This window comes from Anolis carolinensis, chromosome 6 (assembly GCF_035594765.1).
Source record: "Anolis carolinensis isolate JA03-04 chromosome 6, rAnoCar3.1.pri, whole genome shotgun sequence".
Lineage (NCBI taxonomy): Eukaryota > Metazoa > Chordata > Lepidosauria > Squamata > Dactyloidae > Anolis > Anolis carolinensis.
The window spans coordinates 8,707,384-8,730,488 of record NC_085846.1 but is presented as its reverse complement, the minus strand read 5'-3'; the positions used below and the strand labels follow the sequence as shown (position 1 = coordinate 8,730,488).

The 23,105-nt window shown below is 38.9% G+C and overlaps 1 protein-coding gene across 1 annotated transcript in view; it reads left to right on the top strand.

The window, feature by feature from the left end:
- LOC107983540 (immunoglobulin mu heavy chain-like) overlaps positions 1 to 23,105 on the top strand; it is a 55,597-nt gene that overhangs the window by 14,282 nt on the left and 18,210 nt on the right. Inside the window, exons 6-10 of the mRNA XM_062957065.1 lie at positions 1,611 to 1,787; positions 1,878 to 2,247; positions 9,727 to 9,731; positions 18,336 to 18,455; positions 20,472 to 20,534. Coding sequence (XP_062813135.1) covers positions 1,611 to 1,787; positions 1,878 to 2,247; positions 9,727 to 9,731; positions 18,336 to 18,455; positions 20,472 to 20,534 — 735 coding nt within the window. The remainder of the gene's footprint in view (positions 1 to 1,610; positions 1,788 to 1,877; positions 2,248 to 9,726; positions 9,732 to 18,335; positions 18,456 to 20,471; positions 20,535 to 23,105) is intronic.

Sequence of the window (23,105 nt, the reverse complement as noted above, 5' to 3'; positions counted from 1 at the left end):
AAAAGTAGAGCCGGTCCAACTGTCCAAATTATTCTGGGGTGCAGGGCTGAAACTCAAGAGTATTCCCTGTCTTCTAAGATGAACTAACCAGTTTCCACCTCCTTCACAGCCATTTAACAGTTTTAACAATGTCGTTCTGCTCTTAGTAGCTGCTATTAGGAGAAAGGAACAAAGCTGTAGGCACGGAGGTGTCATAGTAATACAGAAATTTCTTTTGAAAAATATTCTTTTTACTGTGAATGTAACAGTCCTTTATTTTATTGTATAGCAATTTTTTTTGTATTTGTATTCATATTGATTCATATAGGTTTAATGACATCTAAAACAATTTCTGTATTACTATAACAGTGGATATTTGTCTTTGTAGTTCCAGGGAACCCATTTTCTTTTATGGCACTGAGGTATTGAAAACCTGGATGTTTGGGCTGGCCTTTGGAGAGACAGCCATTGGATGACCAGCCTCAATATAATTCTATTCTGTATGCTATTAGGTTCCTTTCATCGGGGTATTTTAATCTAATGATTTTATCTTATATTGCTGCTATAGTCCCGTCCCCCCCCCCCCCCGTCCCCCACTTTTGAAATTGACTGAATGGCATTGGTGGTTGTTTGATATTATTACTGTTGTATAAACATTTGTTTTAACTTCTGTTTTATTATCTTCTTGTGTTTTAAACTGTGTATATTGTTGGCGTATTTGTGCTGTTACTTTTGTAACATTGTGAGCTGCCCCAAGTCCCCACAGGGAGATGGTGGCGGGGTATAAATAAAGTTTTTATTATTATTATTATTATTATTATTATTATTATTATTATTATATATCACCATGTTGTTCAGCATTGCAATGACGTTGGTCCTGGGAACCTTAGGAACTGAATCCAAGGAAATTGTGTGGTGGGACAATGGACCTCTTCACACGTCCCTCTTCCCATACTATTTCACTGGCAATCGCCAGTGAAACAGCAGGTGTGAGGGCCACCCCGCTGCACCTGGCCCCTGTTCCATCAAATGGGGGAAATATATGCTTTGGATATCAAAGAGAAGGGTTAACACCGCTGTGGCTGTCTGTACCCTGTTCACAAGGTTTGACCTCACTTTCTGTTCTGGTAATTATTGGTTTTGAAAAAATTGGCTTGTAGTAGAAGCAAGGATTGGTGATAAAGCTTCAGTGGAGACACCTTTTCCCATGATAATGCTTTCAGGGGGGATTTTCCCTTCTCTCGCTTCCTTTTGACTCACCCTGTTCTTAACTATGAGTCATTTTTAAGTCAGATGTTTGTAACTCGGACACTGCCTGTACATGGTTTTACATTGTATTCTCCATTTTTAATCTTTATAATTTGCTGAATTGTTTTTTCAATTTTCAAAGTACAGAACTATTTGTACAACCTGAAATGAGTGTGGACTTCCACATCAGACAAAAAAGTTAAACTCCTTTCATAAAGGAATTTACACATATGTAAGACACCAACTAAATTCTGATCACCACTTATGACAGCAAGACAACAAACCCAGTCCCTATTTTGGGAAATACTTGGAGGCTTCCTTGCAAGAATGCTTGCTTATATACTTTCTTCTTCACCTATGCAAACTGAGAGTAGAAATGTAAGGCTTCCTATATGCAAATTTCAGATTCTTCCTGTTTAAATGGACTCACCAAATGTTGCACCATGAGCTAGTCAATTTCTATCTATTCTGTATCACATTTGGGGGCAGGAGGTGGAAAGAGCAGCGTGTAGAGATGAGATTCATCCTGCCTTTTCTTATTCTGCAATGCATCTTACCTGGTGAGAATTCATAAAGGGAGAAGGGAGAAAAATGTTGAACATAACGCCAAGATCAAAAGAATGATGGTTCTACTTCTTTCTTTTGTGCAGGTGTCCTTTCCAGCCCACAGCTCACCCAGTCTGGCCCAGAACTGGTAACACCTGGAAGGTCTTTCAAGCTGACCTGCACCATAACTGGTGTCCAAGTTAGTGACTATTATTGGGGCTGGATCCGACAGGCTGTAGGAAAGAATCTAGAATGGCTGGGCAACATTCGGAGCACAGAACGTGGAGGAACTTCCTACTACAATGCAGCCTTTGTTAGTCGAATCACCATTAGCAGAGACACCTCCAAAAATGAAGTATATCTTCAGCTGAACTCTCTGACAGCTGCAGACACTGCTGTGTATTATTGTGCAAGAGACACAGTGAACCAGACCAAAAGAGCATCCATGCAAAAACCTCACTCAGCTGGATCATAGTGTAGAGTACATGTAGTCTTATAAAAATGCCAATCCTAATTTATTATGTATCAGATCCTGTGAGCAATGGTTATGTTTTCAGGGCCATAGCCAGAAAAATTTGGGGGGGGGAGTTTGAAAATTTTGGGGGGGTTGAAAATTTTTGGGGGGTTGAACCCCTACCCCCCCTAACCCCCTCCCTTACAGGCCTGTCAATATTTGCTTGAGATAGTGCTTGTAGTTCTGGAGGGACTTTTGATTTTTTTTGCGTCTCATAGACTTAGCATGGGGAATTGGTTAACCAGTTAAAATTCATGAGTATACCAGGTTTTTTTTAACCTGAAAAATTTGGGAGCGGGTTGAACCTTTAACACACACACACACACACACTACAGCCCTGATGTTGATCCAGATGCAACAGCTCATATCAGCAGTCTCCACTGCAAGGAGGAATTGCAACAGGGATCTTGATTTTGGTAATCACATCAGAGAATACAGAAGGAGGATGGTAACATTAGAGTGCTGTGTCCTAATCAATTGAAAACAAATCTCCATCATTCACAGCAATTGATATCTGATAAGTTAAAATGGAGTGGGTGGGGGAGGGGTTGCAGTCAGGCTATTTACACTTTCCATCCCAAAGCAACAGCAATGGAGGGAGTGGGGTCAAACACATCCGGTTCAGCCTCACTGGATGGTCACTCTTACCAGTGAAAAGAGAGTGGTGGCACCTGGTTTGTGAGTAGTTCGAATTTCTACAACTACAGAGTTCTGTGCAGCAGCCAGCACAGAACTCTGGAGACGATCCAGCTGCTACCAATCACATTTACTAACATCAATAAATACATCCCCATGCAGCCAAGAAGAAGGAAGAGGGATCACCCCCTCCTTTCTCCTGGTCATGTAGATGCCTTTGCCATTGGCCAAGAGTTCTCCAGACCTCTGTGCCACCTATTGCAGAAATAAAAACAACCTATCTATACACTTCTTCCTGGACTGCAGACCTCACAAAATATGGGGAGTAAACAATAGACCAGTTAAAATGAAAGGATCCAGCTTCTAATTGACACACCAGAGCACACTAGTGCAACAGGGCTGGAAATGTCATCAATAGCACTCGAATCAACATGGGAAAGACCTCCATTGGTGTGACTGCAAGCTATAAAGATTAGTTTGGAAAAGCATTTGCAAAAATTGCAATAATGTCGTGGATGTAAACATGACTACCAAACAGTTAATAATGCATAAGTTTAGTTGATGCATTTGTAACTTTTCAACAAAACCTTTTTTAAATTTGTTGGGTTAACTCCATTGTACAACAATCTCCAAAGATCTTTAGCCAGAGGGAAATCTTTAAACAGAGGTTTGATGGGCACCTTTTAGGGTTGCTTTCATTGTGCATAGCAGAGGGCTGAACTAGATGGACTTTGTCCTTTTCAACTCAAAGATTGTTGGTGCATTGTGAGAAATGTGGTCATTTGTGGAATCACAAATGGAGGGAGAAATCTGGAAGCATAACCTCCACTATGCATTGTAGTTTATTGTGCAGCTGGTTGGTTTTTGATGTGTTCAAGTCGTTTCCAACCTATAGTGACCCTAAGGCAAACCTATCATGGGGTTATCTGAGAATGTTTGACCTGCCCAGGGTCACCCAGTGGGTTTCCATAGCCAAGTAGGGAATCATACCCCCAGTTTGCAGAGTCTTAATCCAACACTCAAATCCTATGCAAATCAGTAATGCTCCCCAACTCATACAAACCAAATATGGTTGAAGATTGCATCTTCGTACAGAAGAGAATGGGAATTCTGAGAATTTGAGAAAGCTAAATAAAATAATCAAGGGGGCCCTGGTGGCACAGTGTGTTAAAGCCCTGAGCTGCTGAACTTGCAGACCAAAAGGTCCCAGGTTCAAATCCCGGGAGCAGAATGAGCACCCGCTGTTAGCCCCAGCTTCTGCCAACCTAGCAGTTTGAAAACATGCAAATGTGAGTAGATCAATAGGTACCGCTCCAGCGGGAAGGTAACAGTCATGCCGGCCACATGACCTTGGAGGTGTCTACGGACAATGCCGGCTCTTCGGCTTAGAAATGGAGATGAGCACCAATCCCCAGAGTCGGTCACGACTGGACTTAACGTCAGGGGAAACCTTTACCTTTTACTAAATAAAATAATCAGTGCTCATATATGTGTAAATCAGAGCTTCCCTTTTAGTAAATACAAGGCTAACTTTCTGAAACAAGACTTTCATAATATTGCACTAACACTGTTCTTCCAGTTGTGCATTTTACAGCAGTGGCACATTTTATTTTACTGGGCTAAGGCTGCCATCTGCTGGACTATTATATATCAAACTTGTTTATTCACCAGGTACCAAATAAGCAAAATCCTGGAAGAGTTAAAGCTGAGCCTCCAAATTCAGAGGCACTATATCCAGAGTTTAGGAATAAACATAACATGGTTTCTTTTAATACATTTATTTGGGGGATAATGAGGCCATAACAACTTCCTATTAGCCAAGTGATGACTGGTAACTGTTACTTCTTATAATATGTAGTATGGAAAAAAATCCTTAATTCAGAGGTTAATTGTTGGAAGTGGGGGCTGTTTTCTCAGTCTTTCAGATGGATGTTTTTCCCCAAAAAATGATGTAGCAAAGAATATACATGCTGGTATTAACTGTCATCAAGTCAACTTCCATGTATGTGACCCTATGAATGAGAAAGTTCCAAGCCCCCTATCCTCAACAGTTCTGCTCGGGTCTTGCAAATTTAGACTAACTGTAGCATCCTTGATGGGGTCTATACATTCTTAATGGGGGTCCTTCTTTTTCATTCTGCCTTCTTACCTTAGCAAGCATTATTGTCATGTATACCTGACAGTAGGAGATGTTCAAAAATGGAATTTACTACTGATTCAGAGTGTGGTGGAGTCTCCTTCTCCTTGCCCTTTGTTTTCCAATGCAGTTTTGGGTACATCTACACTGAGGAATTAACACTGAGCAATTGGAGCCGGGCTGTGGCGCAGGCTGGTAAACAGCTGCTGCAATAAATCACTCTGACCATGAGGTCATGAGTTCGAGGCCAGCCCATGGCGGGGTGAGGACCCGTCAATAAAAAATAAAATATAGCCCCTGCTCGTTGCTGACCTAGCAACCCAAAAGATAGTTGCATCTATCAAGTAGGAAATAAGGTACCACTTATAAAAGTGGGGAGGCAAGTTTAACTAATTTACAACGTTGGAATAAGGAAGTGAGGAAGTGCCATCAGAGTGGATGATGAAGCAGATGCTCCCCCTGTGTCCAGAATCAAACATCCCCTCAGGAGAAGGTTAAATTGCCTCTGTGTCTGTCTGCCTGTTGTCTCTGTCTCGGTTCAATGTGTTTATGGCCATTGAATGTTTGCCCTATATGTACATAATGTGATCCGCCCTGAGTCCCCTTCGGGATGAGAAAGGCGGAATATAAATACTGTAAATAAATAAATAAATAAACACAGTTTGATAGCACTTGAAGTGGCATGGCTCAAGGCTGTGGAATCCTGGGAGTTGTAGTTTTACAAGGCCTTTAGCCTCCTCTGGCAAATATTGCTGGAGTTCCACCAAACTATAGCTCGCATTAGTCTTATGACTAATCACAACAGTAATGGATTAACTGAATCAACGAGACTCAAATAAGTGTTGATTCACCAGGTCTACTATAGCTGAAAGTTCCAGTACAATTCAGGCCTATTTGTACCAGCACTTTTGCAAGATTTCTAAATACATATAACGAAAATATTGGAGACTGGAAAAAATATCAGTCTTGCTTATTACTTTGACAAATCTGGCTAAATTTGAAATCTCAGTTTTGAAAATAATCCATGTTTTTGTAGGAGAATATATCACAGTGGATATTGGGGTAGCAGCGGCACAGTGATTAATGCCCGTACAAAATCATCTGTGCTCAGAAGAAAAGGCCATTTCAAAAAAAAGGAAAGATAACCATCTGTGTGATTATTTTTAAAAGCAGCTATGTCATCCATAAGTAAATATTACCAATCCATGTGAGTAACACCTTTATTAAGACCACTAAAAATTTACAACTGTGCCAAAAAGCTATCTGAGCTAGATCTAGAAGATCAAGAGCAGAGAGTGAATCTGCAGTATAGAATGAATGCAGCTTGACACCACTTTAACTGCCATCGTTCAATGCGACAAAATGATTGGAACTGTGTGTTAACAAGGTGTTTTGCCTTCTCCTGCAAACAACACTAGTGTCTAGTGTCTCACCAAACTACAAATCCTGGGATTCTATAGCTTTGAGCCATGGCATTTAAAGTAGTGCCAAACTCCATTAATTCTGCAGTGTAGATGCATCCTAAAGAAGTGAAATAAGGACATGAATAAACAAAACCATGAATACTGGTCCCATGAATATAGGGAATGTACTGTGTGTGTTTCTTTGATTTGCAGGTTGATATCTTGCCTATCTCTACAACCACACTACAAATTACACTCAGGGAAGCTTATAATAAGGTTAACTTTTTTGAAATGCAAAGAAAATATACTAGTTTAGAACAAGGTATCTTCACCCCTTATCCCTTATCCCTTGATCAATTGACTTCTCAACAGCCTGAGTACAGTTGACTGGCCACTAGTTGCTAAGGAATACTCTCTACAAGTGTGGGAAATGGGTAGCCCTGTGCCATAGGATTTTGTACAACCTTGCAACACTGTGTAAGATGGAGCGGTAGCTCCCACAGTGAAAGAAACCCTATCAAAAACATGACTACACCTGAGTGGTAAGCTTGTATTTGAAACTTTAAATGCCACGAACCCACAAATATCATTCCAGAAAATGTATCAACTTACTGCTAAGAAATCGAGATGTTGGGAATTTTGAGATTTAACTTTGAAATGGAATTTTGAAAAATTCTTAAAATTTAGCAATGAACCAAAGTACAGTAGAGTCTCATTTATCCAACACTCGCTTATCCAACATTCTGGATTATCCAAGGCATTTTTGTAGTCAATGTTTTCAATGCATCATGATATTTTGATGCTAAATTCATAAATACAGTAATTACTACATAGCATTACTGCGTATTGAACTACTTTTTCTGTCAAATTTGTTTTATAACATGATGTTTTAGTGCTTAATTTGTAAAATCATAACCTAATTTGATGTTTAATAGGCTTTTCCTTAATCCCTCCTTATTATCCAACTATTAGCTTATCCAACATTCTGCCAGCCCGTTTATGTTGGATAAGTGAGACTCTACTGTACTACAGTCAGTTCTCCACATTCATTGGTAAATCCTGTGAAAGGGAAGGACAACAAGTAAAGGGGTTACTTTTTTTTTCCTGAAAGAAAATCTCTCTTGAAATTTCTAGGTCCTCCAGCATGGCTCTATGGTGAACTTCATAGAATCCCTTACAACCTCATCATACAGAGCTAGATTCAGCGGCAAACACCAATTTATCATCGGTCACCCACAGAGCTGGCCGGCTCCCATCAGACAACGTTGTGCCGGCTCGGTGGGTGCAGAAGGGCAGAACTGGCATGCTATCACTGCCTTAACAACACAGGAGGCTTCCCGTGTTGCCCCATATATAGGGGGAAGTTGTGTGCTCCACGCTTCCCCCTATGTGATTGCCCTCTTGCCGATGCAGGCAGTGGGAGGCGTGGGGTGCCAAATTCCCCACGCTTCATGGCAAAGCGGACCACCACCACCATCTGCCACCGGCCATTTGATGAGGACTTAGAAATGCATAGAGAGGTGCCTTGAAATCCCTAGGTCCTCCAACATGACTGGGTTTTATGGTGGCTTCAGATGGCATCATCTACACATCCTATATCTTGTTTTTCCACTACTGTCTCGATTTTTTTCTTTATCCCATAATATCTATTTGTTAGTTTGAGAAACCTCAATCTGGAATCAACATCCACCCCTTTATCTTTAGGTTTTAATTTTTAGAGAAGACATCTGGGTTTCTTGTTGTCCCTTATCTCCACACAGCACCCAAAATTAGTCTCAGTCAGGAAAACCTTTCTATTTCTGTTTCCTCCCCCAGTTTGGGTAGGAAGCTGGCAACTGTTCTAGTGGTTGCGTGAAATGGTGAATTATATGAAATTAAAGGAATTAAGAATCAAAGTGGGGAGCACAAAGGGCTCCTTGTGATATTTATTCTTTACAACATAGTGACAGTTGACCATCCCTTGCCCAGAATTCCAAAATCCAACATACTCAAGAATCCAAAATTGCCCACAAACCGGGAAAAGTGACACATTTGTTTTCCGATAGTTCAGTATTCCCAAACTTAGTTTTATGCACAAAAGTAATCAAAATATTGTGCATAAAGAAAATGTCAGACTATGTGTGGAAGACATATGTGAAGCAAACATTAATGAATTTTGTGCTTCAATTTGGTTCCCATATCCAAGGTAGCTTATTGTGTACTTATGGTACATGCAACAATGGGTTTTCCAAAATACAAACAAGATCCAGAGCACTTATGGTCTCAAGCAATTCAGCTAAGGCATACTCAACTTGTACTGGCTAGTATAAGCCACTCTATGTTCTATCACAACAAGGACATATCTGGAGGTCTGGGTTGTCCATCTCTCCTTTATAGAAAACCAGTTTGTAAAGCCAGACTTGAAAGGACGTTTTTGTCAAGGCTCCTATCATTGTGCGAATGGGGGGGGCTGGACACAGTGATACAGTTTCGTTCAAATACTTTGGAGACAAAGGGAAGGAAATGTACTTATTTGATTAATTACATCTGAGCTTGAAGCAAGAAACAACAACCAAAAACCAATAGTGTTCTTCCAGTTTTGGTTGCAAGCAGTATTATGGAACCGAAGATATTCTGCTGTGAGAAAAGGCGACCAAATGTTCTCACCTAGCCTCAACTTGTTGCACGAACCAGGCATCAGCTCCTACCTCTCTCTTTATCATGTAGGTATTATGATGGGATATCTTAGAAATGAGACCCAAATCTAAATACAAATGTATTTTATGTTTCATATGTACCTTATACATATAGCCTGAAGGTCATTGCATAAAACATTTTAAATAATTTTGAACATGAAGCAAAGTTTGTGCCCATTGAAACAGCCACCCATCTCAGCCACCCATGTGGACAATTTTGGATGAAGGAGGATTTTGAGTTTTGGAATTTCAAATAAGGGATGCTCAACTTGCACTTAGTCCAGGAATGGATAACAATTAACAGACACATAGCCTTTGAAGATAACAGAGGCAACATAAATTCCTGTCATTACCTATATTTGTATACTGGAATGTATCACTGTGGCACTATGGCTACCACAGTAAAACATGTCATGTCAAAAACTCTAAACCCGCAAATATGCTATACATCCATGTTCATAAATGGAGAAATTAAATCAAATTCAGATGATCTAAAAATCAGTAAGAATCAATGAAACACATCTACATGGAAACATGTATATATGCTAAGAAGGAACCCTCTATTTCTGTTTCTGTTTCCTCCCATAGTGTGGGTAGGAAGCTGGCAACCATTCTAGTGGTTGGCTGAGGTGACGGATGGTATGAAATGAAGGAAATTAAGAGTCAAGGTAGGAAGCATATTCACTCTTTACAGCATAGTACAGGTTGAGCATCCCTTATCCAGAATTCCAAAATACTCCAAAATTGTCCACATTGGCTGAGATAGGAACACCATTCTTTTCTGATGATGCTATGTTCCCAAAATTAAATATCCTTCACAAAAATATTTAAAATGTTGCATAGAAAATTGCTTTCGGGCTATGTATGGAAGGCATATGTAAATATAAGTGAATTTCATTTTTCGCTTTGGTCCGGTCTACAAGATAGCTCATTGTGTACTCACAATACACGAAATTTACAGTACACAATCAACTATCTTGGCTCAACAAGTTTTCCAAAATACAAACAAAATCCAAAGCACTTCAGGTTCTAAATATTTCAGGTAAGGGATACTCAATCTGTACACACTAGTACAAGCCCCTTTGTGTTCTATCAACACAGTAAATATTTGGAGGACTTGGTTGTCCACCTCTTCTTCACAGTTTCCAAACCCACAGTTGAAAGGACGTTTTTGTCAGGGTTTCTTTCATTGTGTACCTGGGATGGGGACACAGTGATACAGTCCCATTCAAATACTCTTTGGCAACAAAGGGAAGGAAATGTACTTATTTGTTTAATTACATTTGAACTCAAAGCAAGAAACCACAACCGAAAAGGATTCACATTGTTCTTACTGTTTTGTAGGTGGTTGCAAGATGTGGTAGGTGGTTGAAGATATTCTGTTAAAAAAGGAGACCTAGGCCAACTTAGATCACTAACCAAAATATCTTAGAGATGGGCTCCAAGACTAAACACAAAAGTCATTTATGTATCATATAAAACTTATACACATAGCCTGAAGGTAATTTCATACAATATTTTTTAATAATTTGGGACATCAAACAAAGCTTGTGCACATTAAACCCACAGAGATCAAAGATGTCACTATCTCAAGTACTTATGGGGACAAATTTGGATTTTAGAATACTTCAGGTTACAGAATTTTGGATAAGGATGTTCAACCTGCATTTAAATCCAGGGATGGATGGCAATTAGCTACATGTGAGCTAGTGCAGTATTCATGCAACTCATTCCCATGGCTACCAACATTTGTGTACTGGAATGTATCACTGTGTACGTACTATGACCACCACAGCAAAACATGTCATATCAAAAACTCTACCCACACACCTCAAAATATCCTGTGCACCCATCACCATAAGTGGAGAGTTTGAATAATGCAGCAGATCTTTAAAAATCAACAAACACATCTAACGGTACAAAGGTTGAACTCAAACCATACTAAATGAGTGATTTCACAGTTATTTTTCTAAAGTTCTCTCTGACTACAGCAAGTATGGCAAGGCTGTGGTACCACAAACAAAAAACACCAGCAAATAAACTGTTGTAATACTGTAGTTTGGCCAATAGTCTTGAACAGATTTTGTGAAGCTATGAATCATTGTGAATATTATAACTCCCACAGTGACGGATGCTCTATCAAAAACCTGTTCACGTTATCAATTCTGAATATTCCCTGGCTAAGGGAACCCCATGAAATTTAAGGGATCTGCATAAGTCGACATCCAAATTGAAGGTACCTATACAGATACACATGAACGGAATTAAATGTCAGAACATGAGACATCACAACCTTTCAGTCAGCAAGTTCAGCAGCTCAGTGCTTTAATACACTGCACCACCGGGACTAGTGGAGTCTTAATTCTGGGATGATAATGATGATGATGATGATCATCATCATCATCATCATCATCACCATCATCATCATGCTGTCTTTCTCCCAGATTGGGATGGCATGTAAAGTGAAATGATTATAATATAGTTAAAAACAACACAAGAAGTCAACATGAATACAGAGTTTAACTCTTCAAAACAAGTTAACGGCGTATATTTAAATTTAGGAAGGGCTAGATTTGGAGTCCCCGGTGGCATAGCGGGTTAAACTGCTGAGATGCTGAACTTGCTGACCGAATCTGGGGAGGGGGTGAGCTCCCGCTGTTAGCCCCAGCTTCTACCAACCTAGCAGTTCAGAAACATGCAAATGTGAGTAGATCAATAGATACTGCTCCAGTGGCAAGGTAATGGCACTCCATGCAGTCATGCCAGCCACATGACCTTGGAGGCATCTACGGACAATGCCGGCTCTTTGGCTTAGAAATTGAGATGAGCACCAACCCCCAGAGTCAGACACAACTAGACTTAATGTCAGGGGAAAACCTTTACCTTACCTAGATTTGGAATTGAGATCCAGCATGATATAATGGTTTGAGTGTTGGTCTATAAGTCTGGAGAGAAAGATTTGAATCTCTATTCAGCTATGGCTCTCCACTGGTGATTTTGAGCGAGTCCCTCTCTCTCAGTCTTTGTGTTTGTGTAGGGTAGTGTATCACTGTGCATTGGTATGGCAACTACCACAGTCTCAAACACCATGACAAAAACTTATCTCTCCAACCAATCATCCCACAACTCTTTGTCCACATCTGATTGGTTACAGAGTTTGAACCCAGTCTGACAGAACTCAAAGAATCAACAAGAACCAGTGAAATATAGCCAAATGCAAACATAAAATACCATTTTACAAAGCTTACCAGTGCTCCACCATCTCCAGAAGGGGAAAATCTACTAGAATCCTTAAGCCACCATCCTCTTTAAATGGCTATTCTTCACGGACTTGAGTTCTTCAAAGATTAGACTCCATCTAGTATTATAGCAGACACTCGAAGTTTTTGTACAACGATGTTCCACTGTGACAACTGGGGCAACCACAGTGACTGATATCCTTACAAAATCTTCCATTCTCAGAAAAAAAGGAAACCAGTGAAGCCGGAAATGATAAATGACAACATGCTCAGCCCATAGAATCATAGAGCTTGGAGAGACCAAAAGAACGTTGCAGTCCAATCCCTGTCATACAGAAATACACAATCTAACAGCTCCTTACAGATGGACAACCAGCCTCTGTTTAAAAACCTCCAGGGAAAGAGACCCCTTCAAAGAGGCATCTTCCAATGTTGAACAGCTCTTACTCTTAGGAAGTTCTCTCTAATGTTTAGCAGCAATCTCTTTTACTGCAATGTGAATCCATTGTATGTTGAATCAACAACATCTTCTTCAAATTTCAGAAGTAGCTCTGAGTTTGTAAAGCCAGCTTTTGACCAAGAAGCCCAAACTGCATACAACTGCCTTGTCTTTATCTCAATGTCTCTTTTTCCAAGCATACACAATTAATCTTGGACTGGGTGACTGTTTTAGTTCTATCTCCTCCTACAATTGAAGGAGAAAGTTGACAAAAGCCCTGTGGTTGATAGAAAAGAAGACCTGAATAATTCAAGAATAACACGAGACCTTGGATTAAAGAGCAGGAGAGAAATAAATTCTTTTCTGGTTCATCAAAACTCCTACTGCGCTCTTCCCACAACTCAGGGTGCATTTACACTGTAAAAGTAATACAGTTTGACAGCACTTTAACTGTCATGGGTGAAAGTGGATTTGTAAAAAAAAAACTGAAAGTTTCTTTAAGTCTTATTTCAAATTCTATATTTAAATACTACTACTAATAATAATAATAATAATAATAATAATAATAATAATAATAATAATAATAATAATAATAATAATAATCTTTATTTATATTCCGCCCTATCTCCCCGGAGGGACTCAGGATAGATTCCAAACATAAAAGACAAACATTCAATGGCCAAACACAATAGCAAAACACCCATAATAACAAAAATTGACAACCCAATATATAAAAACAAATTATGACTTAACAACTAAAATTTAATTAAAATGCAACCTGTTATATCAAACATAAAACAAAACATCAACAAAACATTGGAAACTTGGACAACATACATTCCTCCTCTCATTCTAAGTCAGGAAAAGAACTGAAAGAAAACAGCCCAATTCAGAATGATCATTTCCTGTCGAAATGTCAAGCAGTTTTAGAACAAGCTGAAATCATCGTGTGGTACTATAGTGGCAGCCACAGTGGTGCATCTCCATACAAAAACTGCTTAGTGGAATGAACAGAAAGTGTTCCCTTAAATGGCTGCATCCTTCTCCAAACTGGCAAATAATGTCTGATTCTAGAGCCAGTGTTGTGTAATGGTTTGAGTGTGAGATATGATTTTGGAGACCAGGGTTCAAATTCCTACTTGGCCATGAAAGTCCACCTTGGGCAAATTACACTCTTTCAGCCTCAGAACAAGCCATGGCAAACCTCTTCCGAACAAATCTTGCCAAGAAAACTCTGTGATAGGGTCACTTTATTGTCAATATAGGTGGACACAGCATAAAGGCACACACAGCAATATTTCCTAGACCACTGAAATCTACCATTTGATATCAGAGGAACACATATTCTATGGCCTCAACTCAAAGGAATCTGCTTTAAATGAGTCAATTCAAGTAGTCCATTAGCAAGACTCAGGGCTCAGTCAGGCTGCATAAAAGTATGAAGAAGTTTTCAATTTGTTTTGATTGAATTATTCCTATATTTCTCAGGTTTACTTGGACCTACATCCAGGCCTGTAGCGAGGGGGGGGGGGGTTAGGGGTTCGAACACCCCCCGAAATTTTTCAGGTTATAAAAAAAACCTGGTTTACTCATGAATTTTAACTGGTTAACCAAATCCCCATGCTAAGTCTATGAGACACAAAACATTAAGAGTCCCTCCAGGCACTATCTCAAGCAGATATTGACAAGTTTGTAGCGGGGAGGGGTGTGTGCTAGGGGTTAAACCCCCCCCCCCAAATTTTCAAAACCCCTCCCGAAATTTTTTTCTGGCTACGGCCCTGCCTACATCCAATCCTTTTTTAAACAAAATGTCTCAGGTTTACTTTCATCTTTTGTATCCTGCCCACTGATCATGTGGCACATCCAGTATCATGCAATATGTCATAGATTGAATTTAACCAATTTCTACCAAAACATTTAGTATTATTATGAAGTTATATTACTTCAGTTATTACAGAAAAAAACAGAACATAGCCTTGCTGCTATCCCATTGCAATGCTACAAGTTGGGATAGTGTTGGCTACTTCCCATCATGAGGGTGTCATGCAATTGTGATGTCTCCGCTGTACAAAGCTGTTTTTCTACCTGGATGGTGTAAACAGCTGGATTGTTTTCGATGATGATGATGACGATGATGATGATGATGATGATGATGATGATGATGATGATGATGATGATGATATGAGCATTTCACAATCACTTTTTTTCAAAGTGCTGGATACAATTTTTTTTAAAAAAAAATTCCAGCGAAAAGAACATGGAAAATGAGTTGCTGTGTATTTTCCAGGCTATATGGCCATGTTCCAGAAGCATTCTCACAACCTCTGAGGATGCCTGCCATAGTTGTGGGCAAAATGTCAGGAGAGAATGCTTCTGGAACATGGCCATACAGCCCAAAAAACTCACAGCAATCTAGTGATTCCGGCCACAAAGGCCTTCAACAACACAACATGAAAAATGCTGCCACTGTAATACCTAGACTTTTTATTTATTTCGTGTCAAAAGCATTGCATAACAATGCATTTTAAAATGATGAAAAAAGGAAATCACAAGCAACTAAGTAGTTTTAGACCAAAAACAGGCAACAGCAACCGCATTGTCCGTAGCTTTAAACAACTCCTCCTCTGTAATACCTAGACTCATCTTGGGGAGATGACTGGCGACAAATATTGCATGATGTCCACTGTGAGGATTCCCCACTTTCCACACCATAAAGTCCCAAAACCGTTAACTGCCTGGCTCAGGTTTTACTAATTCAAGGCATTAGCTTCCTTGATTCAAGCAATACACCTATAATGTGTTCTTCCTCATTTACTTCTTCATTCTACTTTGCCAAGCATTATTGTCTTTTCCTGTGAGTGAGTTACATCTCTTTCATTAAATAGCTTCCCGTGTCATTCTCTAGCCATCTCTTTCTTCTCTCTGTCTCTCTCTTTTGTTTCTAATGCCTCATCTCAAAATCCACCCCCTTTTCTCTCTTTGTTGCTTTATTTATGTGAAACTGGTCTTCCCTAGAAGAAGACACTGAAATAATATGTGCCTTTTCCCCCTTTCTGCTCTTCATTCAAAGCATCCAAAATTCATTTTGGGCAGGAAGCCTGTTCTATTTCTGTTCACGCACACATGCACATCATTCAAGAAGGAAGCTAGCAAAACCACAAAAGATGGAATGAAGAAATCAAAGAACGAAAATAGTACTGGAGGAAGGGGGTGGCAGAAATGGAACCACCTATCTTTGGGGGCATTGTCAACATTAACTAAACATTTCAGACACTGGAATTTGCAGAATGGAATCAGGGCAATTACCCAACCATTTTGAAGACTGAGAAATCCTGTCCTGCTTTTGATAAGCATCTCATAATAAGGGAAATTGGTCTAATTCAGGCATGGGCAAACTTGGTCCCTCCAAGTGTTTTGGACTTCAACTCCCACTATTCCTAACAACCTCGGGCCCCTTCCTTTTCCCACTCAGCCGCTTAAGTTTCATCAAAGCACTATAATTGTGTAATGTGAAAGAGACAGCTCATGCTATGGAATCCTAGAATTTGTAGTTTGGTGAGGAACCAACACTCTTTGGCAGAGGAGACAAAAGACCTTGCAAAATGACAACTTCAATGATTCCATAGCATTTAGCCATGGCAGTTAAAGCAATGTCGAACTACATTAATTCTCCAGTGTAGATGCACCTGTAGAGTGACAATGAGTCAGGTCAAACAGCCATAACACATGGTCAATTCAAAGCCAGTTCTATATAGAATCTCTTGCAATAGATCAACCAGATTTTCTGATAACTAAGACCAAGTGATTTCTGTCCAGGATACGTTGCAATGGTTAGGAAACACAAAGGGAAACTCTAGAGGCAAAGCTTGACCTAGGAAAAATGGGAGTGAACCAATACCCAAAACAATTAAAACACAAAGTTCTCGAACTCAGGAACCCTATACCCACAGTGCCTCCAACTTGTTGGGTTTCATTTTTAATGTATGGATGTTCTACTTCATCCCTTTCTCCCACTGGAGGCCCTTCCATACAGACTCTATATCCCAGGATCTGATCCCAGGTTTTCTACTTTAAACTAGATTATATGAGTCTGCACTGCCAGATAATCTGGGATAAACAAAAAACCTGGGATCAGATCCTGGGATATAGGTCCTGTCTGGAAGGGTGCTGAGACATCGCTATAGTATCTTCACAACTATAGTGGTATCAAAGAGAATTTAATCAAGATGAAGATAAACATATCACACAATTGACCCCTCACTCCATTTCCCGAAATTGGTTCATGTTAGATGTGAAACATTCTGGAAGGTAAGATGTTCATGTTAGATGTGAAACATTCTGGAAGGTAAGATGACAACATGAAAACAACACACATGTCATGAACTTGCAGACCGAAAGGTTCCAGGTTCAAATCCCGGGAGCAGAATGAGCGCCCACTGTTAGCCCCAGCTCCTGCCAACCTAGCAGTTCAAAAACATGCAAATGAGAGTAGATCAATAGGTACCGCTCTGGCAGGAAGGTAACGGCGCTCCATGCAGTCATGCCGGCCACATGACCTTGGAGGTGTCTATGGTTCAGAAATGGAGATGAGCACCAACCCCCAGAGTTGGTCAAGACTGGACTTAACGTCAGAGGAAAACCTTTAACTTTTTCACACATACACATAAAAACTCTATGGAAAAGATTTTGCCATCACATCTATTTTAGCCATGAGATACAAGGTACAGTAAATGTAGGGTTATGAGAAATAAAGCAACGGTTGTGGGAAACTGGGAGTTTGAGTACTGGGGAAAAGTAACCATAATAACAGTAACTTCAGGAAAGAGACTTGCTGTTTGTTCATCTGGTTTGAGTTTTTGGTGACTTCTCAAATTCTAAAATTGCTTTCCTCTTTCAGAATACCTAAGTTTGGTTTTTCAGTCACTATGCAACATTAAATTAAACATTAAATGGTTTGAACATTTCAGGCTCCCAAAACATAAAGCGAATAAGGGATTTTTTGCTGATGCAGCTGTCCTAGAAGTTTCACAATGAAAAAAGACCCAGCTGCATAAATCCCACTTTCAGTTTACAAGGGTCCCCAAATTAAGGGCCATGGGCTAGATGCAGCCTTCCAAGTTCCTTTACCTGACCCTAAACTTTAGACTTAGGGTCACCCTAAGTCTGAAACAACTTGAAGGCATGCAACAATAACAATCCAAATTAACATTAACTTGCTCACCAACCCACAGTTCCCAGGATTCCATAGGATTGAGCCATGGCAGTTAGAGTGGGGTCAAACTGCATTAATTCTAAAGTGTGGGTGCATCCAATGTTGCTTGATAGTTGATTATACAGAACTCTTCAATGGGCAGCAATCATAAAAGATTTGCACCATTATTCTCACAGAAATTGGTCCACTAAGGTTTTTAAAGATTGGCATGTTTTAGAGTTTCAACAATCAATTAGCTAATGGAGGAAATGGGTTAGAAAACTATTTTCATCCATTACCCATTCAAGATAACTCTGCACATTTGCAGTAAGGTTCATCCAGGGAAACAAAGTATTTGTAAAGAACAAAATAGGAGAGATATCACCGTGCTACTACGGCTATGCTTTTACTGACTGGGGCAAGGGAACATTCATTGCCGTCACATCAGGTAAATATTTTTTCTTTCCTTTTCCTAGTTACAGTTTTATTGGTTCTTGCAAATATTGCAAAAATAAATGAGTCAGTATTTATTCCTGAAGAGATGAGGATCTTCTAGGGACCCTTCATCCCTCATCTAAATTTGTGTAATCTTTAGCACTGATTGAATATTAGTATCTAAATATAATATGGTTTAGATGTCATTATACCTTTGAATAGATGTTTGAAGGGAAAATCAGAGACTGTAGGAAAAATTCCAGCCTTATGCTCAAATCCAATAGTATGGCTGAATAGGGGAATGACCACGAAACAGATAAAGGTTTTGGTACTTTTATGCAAAACATTGGGTAAGGAAGATTTACCGTGTAGCTGGGGTGAGTTTGCTTATTGGGGACAAGGCACTCCAGTGACCATCACATCAGGTAAATATCTTACTTCCTAATTAAGTTCTTATTTATATTAAAGAGATTCATGCAGATTTACAGAATAAAATAACCATGGAGTTTCAAATAAAATGTTATATGGAGTTTTAGTTAGGGAGGCATTCATTGACATTGTTGCTATTGCTTTAAAAGTGTGTTTTCGCTCCAGTTACTAAGTAGTGTTCCAAACATTATGTCCTTATGTAAAAACACAGATATTCTGTTATTTTTCATCCTGAGAGATGTTTTCTCGTTGCCTTTCATCTTGACTTGCAATCTTTATTTCTATTAGAAAAATCAAACTGCTAGAACAGTAATGTATAACCTGGGTAGAACAAGATGGATTATTAAAATCTAAACTTCTTAGGATAGAAAAGAGGTTTGCTTAGAAAAGTCTTCCTCAGCCAGTTTCATTGTCCCAAGTTTTAAGATCTGAATCTCTGGAATTTTAGCATAGTTTTTGTGTCTATTTCATGAAAAGGTAGCATGGCAGAAATGTATGTACCTCTGCCTTTGGTCCTTAATATGTAAAGCATTCATCTGTGTGCATGTGTTTCTAAACCTAGCCATGATTTGAGCATTAAAATCTCAGATGAAAATAATCTGTAGCAAGTGGTAGATTAGACTGAGAGTGCTCTGCAATTCATAAATTTACAAAAGTGCTGTTTTGAATTTAAAAAAATGAAGGAATTAAATTTATCATTAGTTTTTTCAACATATTAGTGAAATTACTGGATAAATGCTGCAGTGTTCTGGGTAACATTACCCCACTTATTTGTTAAATTCAGTAATTTGTTCCATATATTTGTTGAAATTGATAGCATGTTTTGCAGAAAACACTTCATAATGCGAGAGAGAAGCTAGCTAGAGAGAGAGAGAGAGAGAGAGAGAGAGAGAGAGAGAGAGAGAGAGAGAGAGAGAGAGATAGATAGATCTATCTGCATAAAGAAGTGACTTTGCACAGAGAAAATGTACAACTAGACTAAAGTGCAACCGCCCTAAGTACCGGGGTGATGGAACCTTTGTGACCCTAACATTAGACAAGAATTCCAAATATATTCTGTTTTATTGTGATCAATTGTGTCCTATGTGTGATTCCTTTTGAAATGGTAGTCACAAACCCAATAGTACATGAGTTGCCAAAAATGGCTGTGCATCTACACTGTAGAATTAATGCAGTTTGATCCTACTTTAACTGCCTTGGCTCAATGCTACAGAATCCTGGAAGTTGTAGTTGAATGAGGCACCACATATTTTGGCAAAGAAAGCTAAAAACCCTGCAAACTGCAACTCCCAGGACTCCATAGTATTGAACCATGGCAGTTAAAAGTTCTGTCAAATTGTTTTATTTCTACAGTATAGATGCAACTCAAGACCAACACCTTAAAATTTGTTCCGATGTCACCTAAAATACAGGTCTAGTTCAATGCTTAGCTACCCATTTCTTAAGAAATTTCCTCAAATGTTATTTCACAAATAAGTTGGGCAAGTATTTTAACCATCCTTAAACATTTGCACATGTTACACAGACTGGGTCATATTTGTAACTCTGGGGGAAGGGGACCTATAGCATAATGTTTTTGTGCCATGTTCTTAATCTGAAGCACCTCTGTGCTACTGGTACTTCGATTACTGGGGGAAAGGAACCATGATCGTTGTCACTTCAGGTAATAATTTTTATTCTGCAAATGTTGTAAATGTTTGTCCTGAATGAAACTAATCATAACCAATGTGATTTGTTCAGAATCTTGCCCCCAAATTCTACTTTAGTGAGTCTCTTATCATTCATATCTCACTGACTGATACTTGGTTTAGGGCTTGAAATCAGTTTCCAAGCTCTGTACTATATGCTATATGTAAAAGCAACATTTTTGTTCATCATCTGCAGTTCATAATTTGTCTAGTATATATATATATAATGTGAATTAGTACCAGAGTAAATTGATGGGTAGACTTTGGACCCAACTGGGTAAAAATCAAAGAATGTACTAATGAGGATTGGATTGCCGCTAGATCAAATGCTAATGGGAAGTTTGGTTGAAAAGTATTTTCTGAAGGTAGAAACATAAACCTCAAATCTCAACATGGTTTCTCATGAGTAAATTCTCCAAAAGCCATACAAACTTTCTAAGATAGTAGGCAGACACTCCTATCTGCTTGAAAGGACCCCAATTTGTTCCAAAAACGGTGGGTCACGTTTTGGGACATCTTCAAATAGAGATCTGACCAGTGTGATTATGGAATATTTGAACACTGGGGAAAGGGAACCCAAGTCCTTATCAGCCCAGGTAAATATTTGTGTGTGTGTGTGTGTGTGTGTGTGTGTGTGTGTGTATTTTTCTCAGTAAACGGTTGATTCAGATTTTGACCTGTTCTAGCGCAAGGTGTTTTGGGGATTACCTAAAGTCTAATTTCTTTAATTCTATCATTTAATTCTTCTGAAAGAGTTCACAGAGCATTGCTTTTTTGCCTTTATCGAGAAGAAATTAAGTGTTACTGTAATCCCCTTGGTTTACTGAGCGAACCCTGGTTTTTTATTGTATGTTGATCAATACTTCCTAGTTCAGGATAACTGTGGTTCAATCAATTTGAGACTAGCTAATAAATATTCTATTTCTTTATTTATTCTGATCTCTTTGAACCTAGAAATGTATTTCACAAGTGCAATAGATAATGGAAGGAAAAGTATCTCTTACATAGTCGTATAAAGGAATAGTTTCTTTACCCATTTCTAATTAAGATATTGAACACTGCTCAATAGTGAATTGAGTGGTGTGCTACTACGCTTACTTTGAACATTGGGGGAAAGGGACCCAAGTAATCGTCAGTCCAGGTAATAAGACTACTATTTATTTCCATCTGTAAAACTATTGTTTGAAATGCTAGGTTTTTGTTGCTATTAAGGAAGATTTTTTGCTCCAGCCTGGCTTGGAATCATATAAAACTATTCTAGAACTTTTTTAATGCTCTGGTAGAATTTCACTGAATACATTCATAGATAGTAGAAAAAATGAAGTCTCATAGAAATCAGAAATTAATCTATTGCATAGGCTCCGGGGTTATTGAATTCACAGCCTTCTGAGAGATTAAAAAAACAAAGGTAATATAGTGATATACTTAGATTTAAACCAAGTAGTTTTTGTTATCATGGCTCTGGCAAATTAGTCAGTGTGACTACAATGCTTTTGATCACTGGGGCCAAGGAACATTTCTGGCTGTAACTTCAGGTAAAATTTCCCATTCTTTATTTTCTATTGATTTGAGGATTTTATCCAGATCTTTTCCAGTATTTGCCAGTAGGTTTTATTGTTTTTGTTTCTTGTTTTAGATGTCCAAAATTCAAGGTTGAAATAGAGATGTTGATCTCTTTTATGTGGAGGTAGAGTGGGAGAACGGGGTGCATTTACACTGTAGAATTAATGTAAATTGATATAACTTTAACTGCCATGAATCAGTGGTAAAGAATCCTGGAAGTTGTAGTTTTGAAGGTCTTTTGCCTTCTCTGTCACTGAACTACACCACTCACCAAATTGCAAATTCCAAGATTGCATATCACTGAACCATTGCATTTAAAGTAGTGCCAAACTATATTATTTCTACTGTATAGATGCACCCATAGTCTTAATAAATGGAAAAGGGACATTTAGTTGTATGCAAAGCCATAATATCGAATGAAAAAATAGCACAGTAGATGTAACATCTATAGTGTTTTAAGCTCTGGGATTTCTTTTCCAACCAACCCTTAGGGCCCTTTCACACAGCCGGATAACCCAGAATATCAAGTCAGAAAATCCCACAATATCTTCTTTGAACTGGGTTATCTGAGTCCACACTGCCATATATTCCAGCTCAAAGCAGATGATGTAGGATTTTATTAAGCTGTGTGGAAGAGGCCTCAGAGCTATCCTAATTTCGAGATTGTAAGTCTCTGGTATCTTTGGGTTTGAGGCTACTATGTTTTAGTCACCAAAGGTAGAAATTATGACCACTGTGTGACTTCTACTATTGGGGCCAAGGAACCTCGGTCACAGTAACCAGTGGTAAGTTTCATCTACTTCTTCATTCTGTCTACAATTTTCTGTAATTTATTTTAAAGAAGCAAAGAAAATTTTGAAGAAACTAATGCTTGGTAGTCACATTGGCTATTGAAATATGAAACTTAAAAAATATGAATGATATATGAATCCAAACCATAACCCAAAAAGGGTATATAACTGCGAATAGAGTGTTCCTAAAAG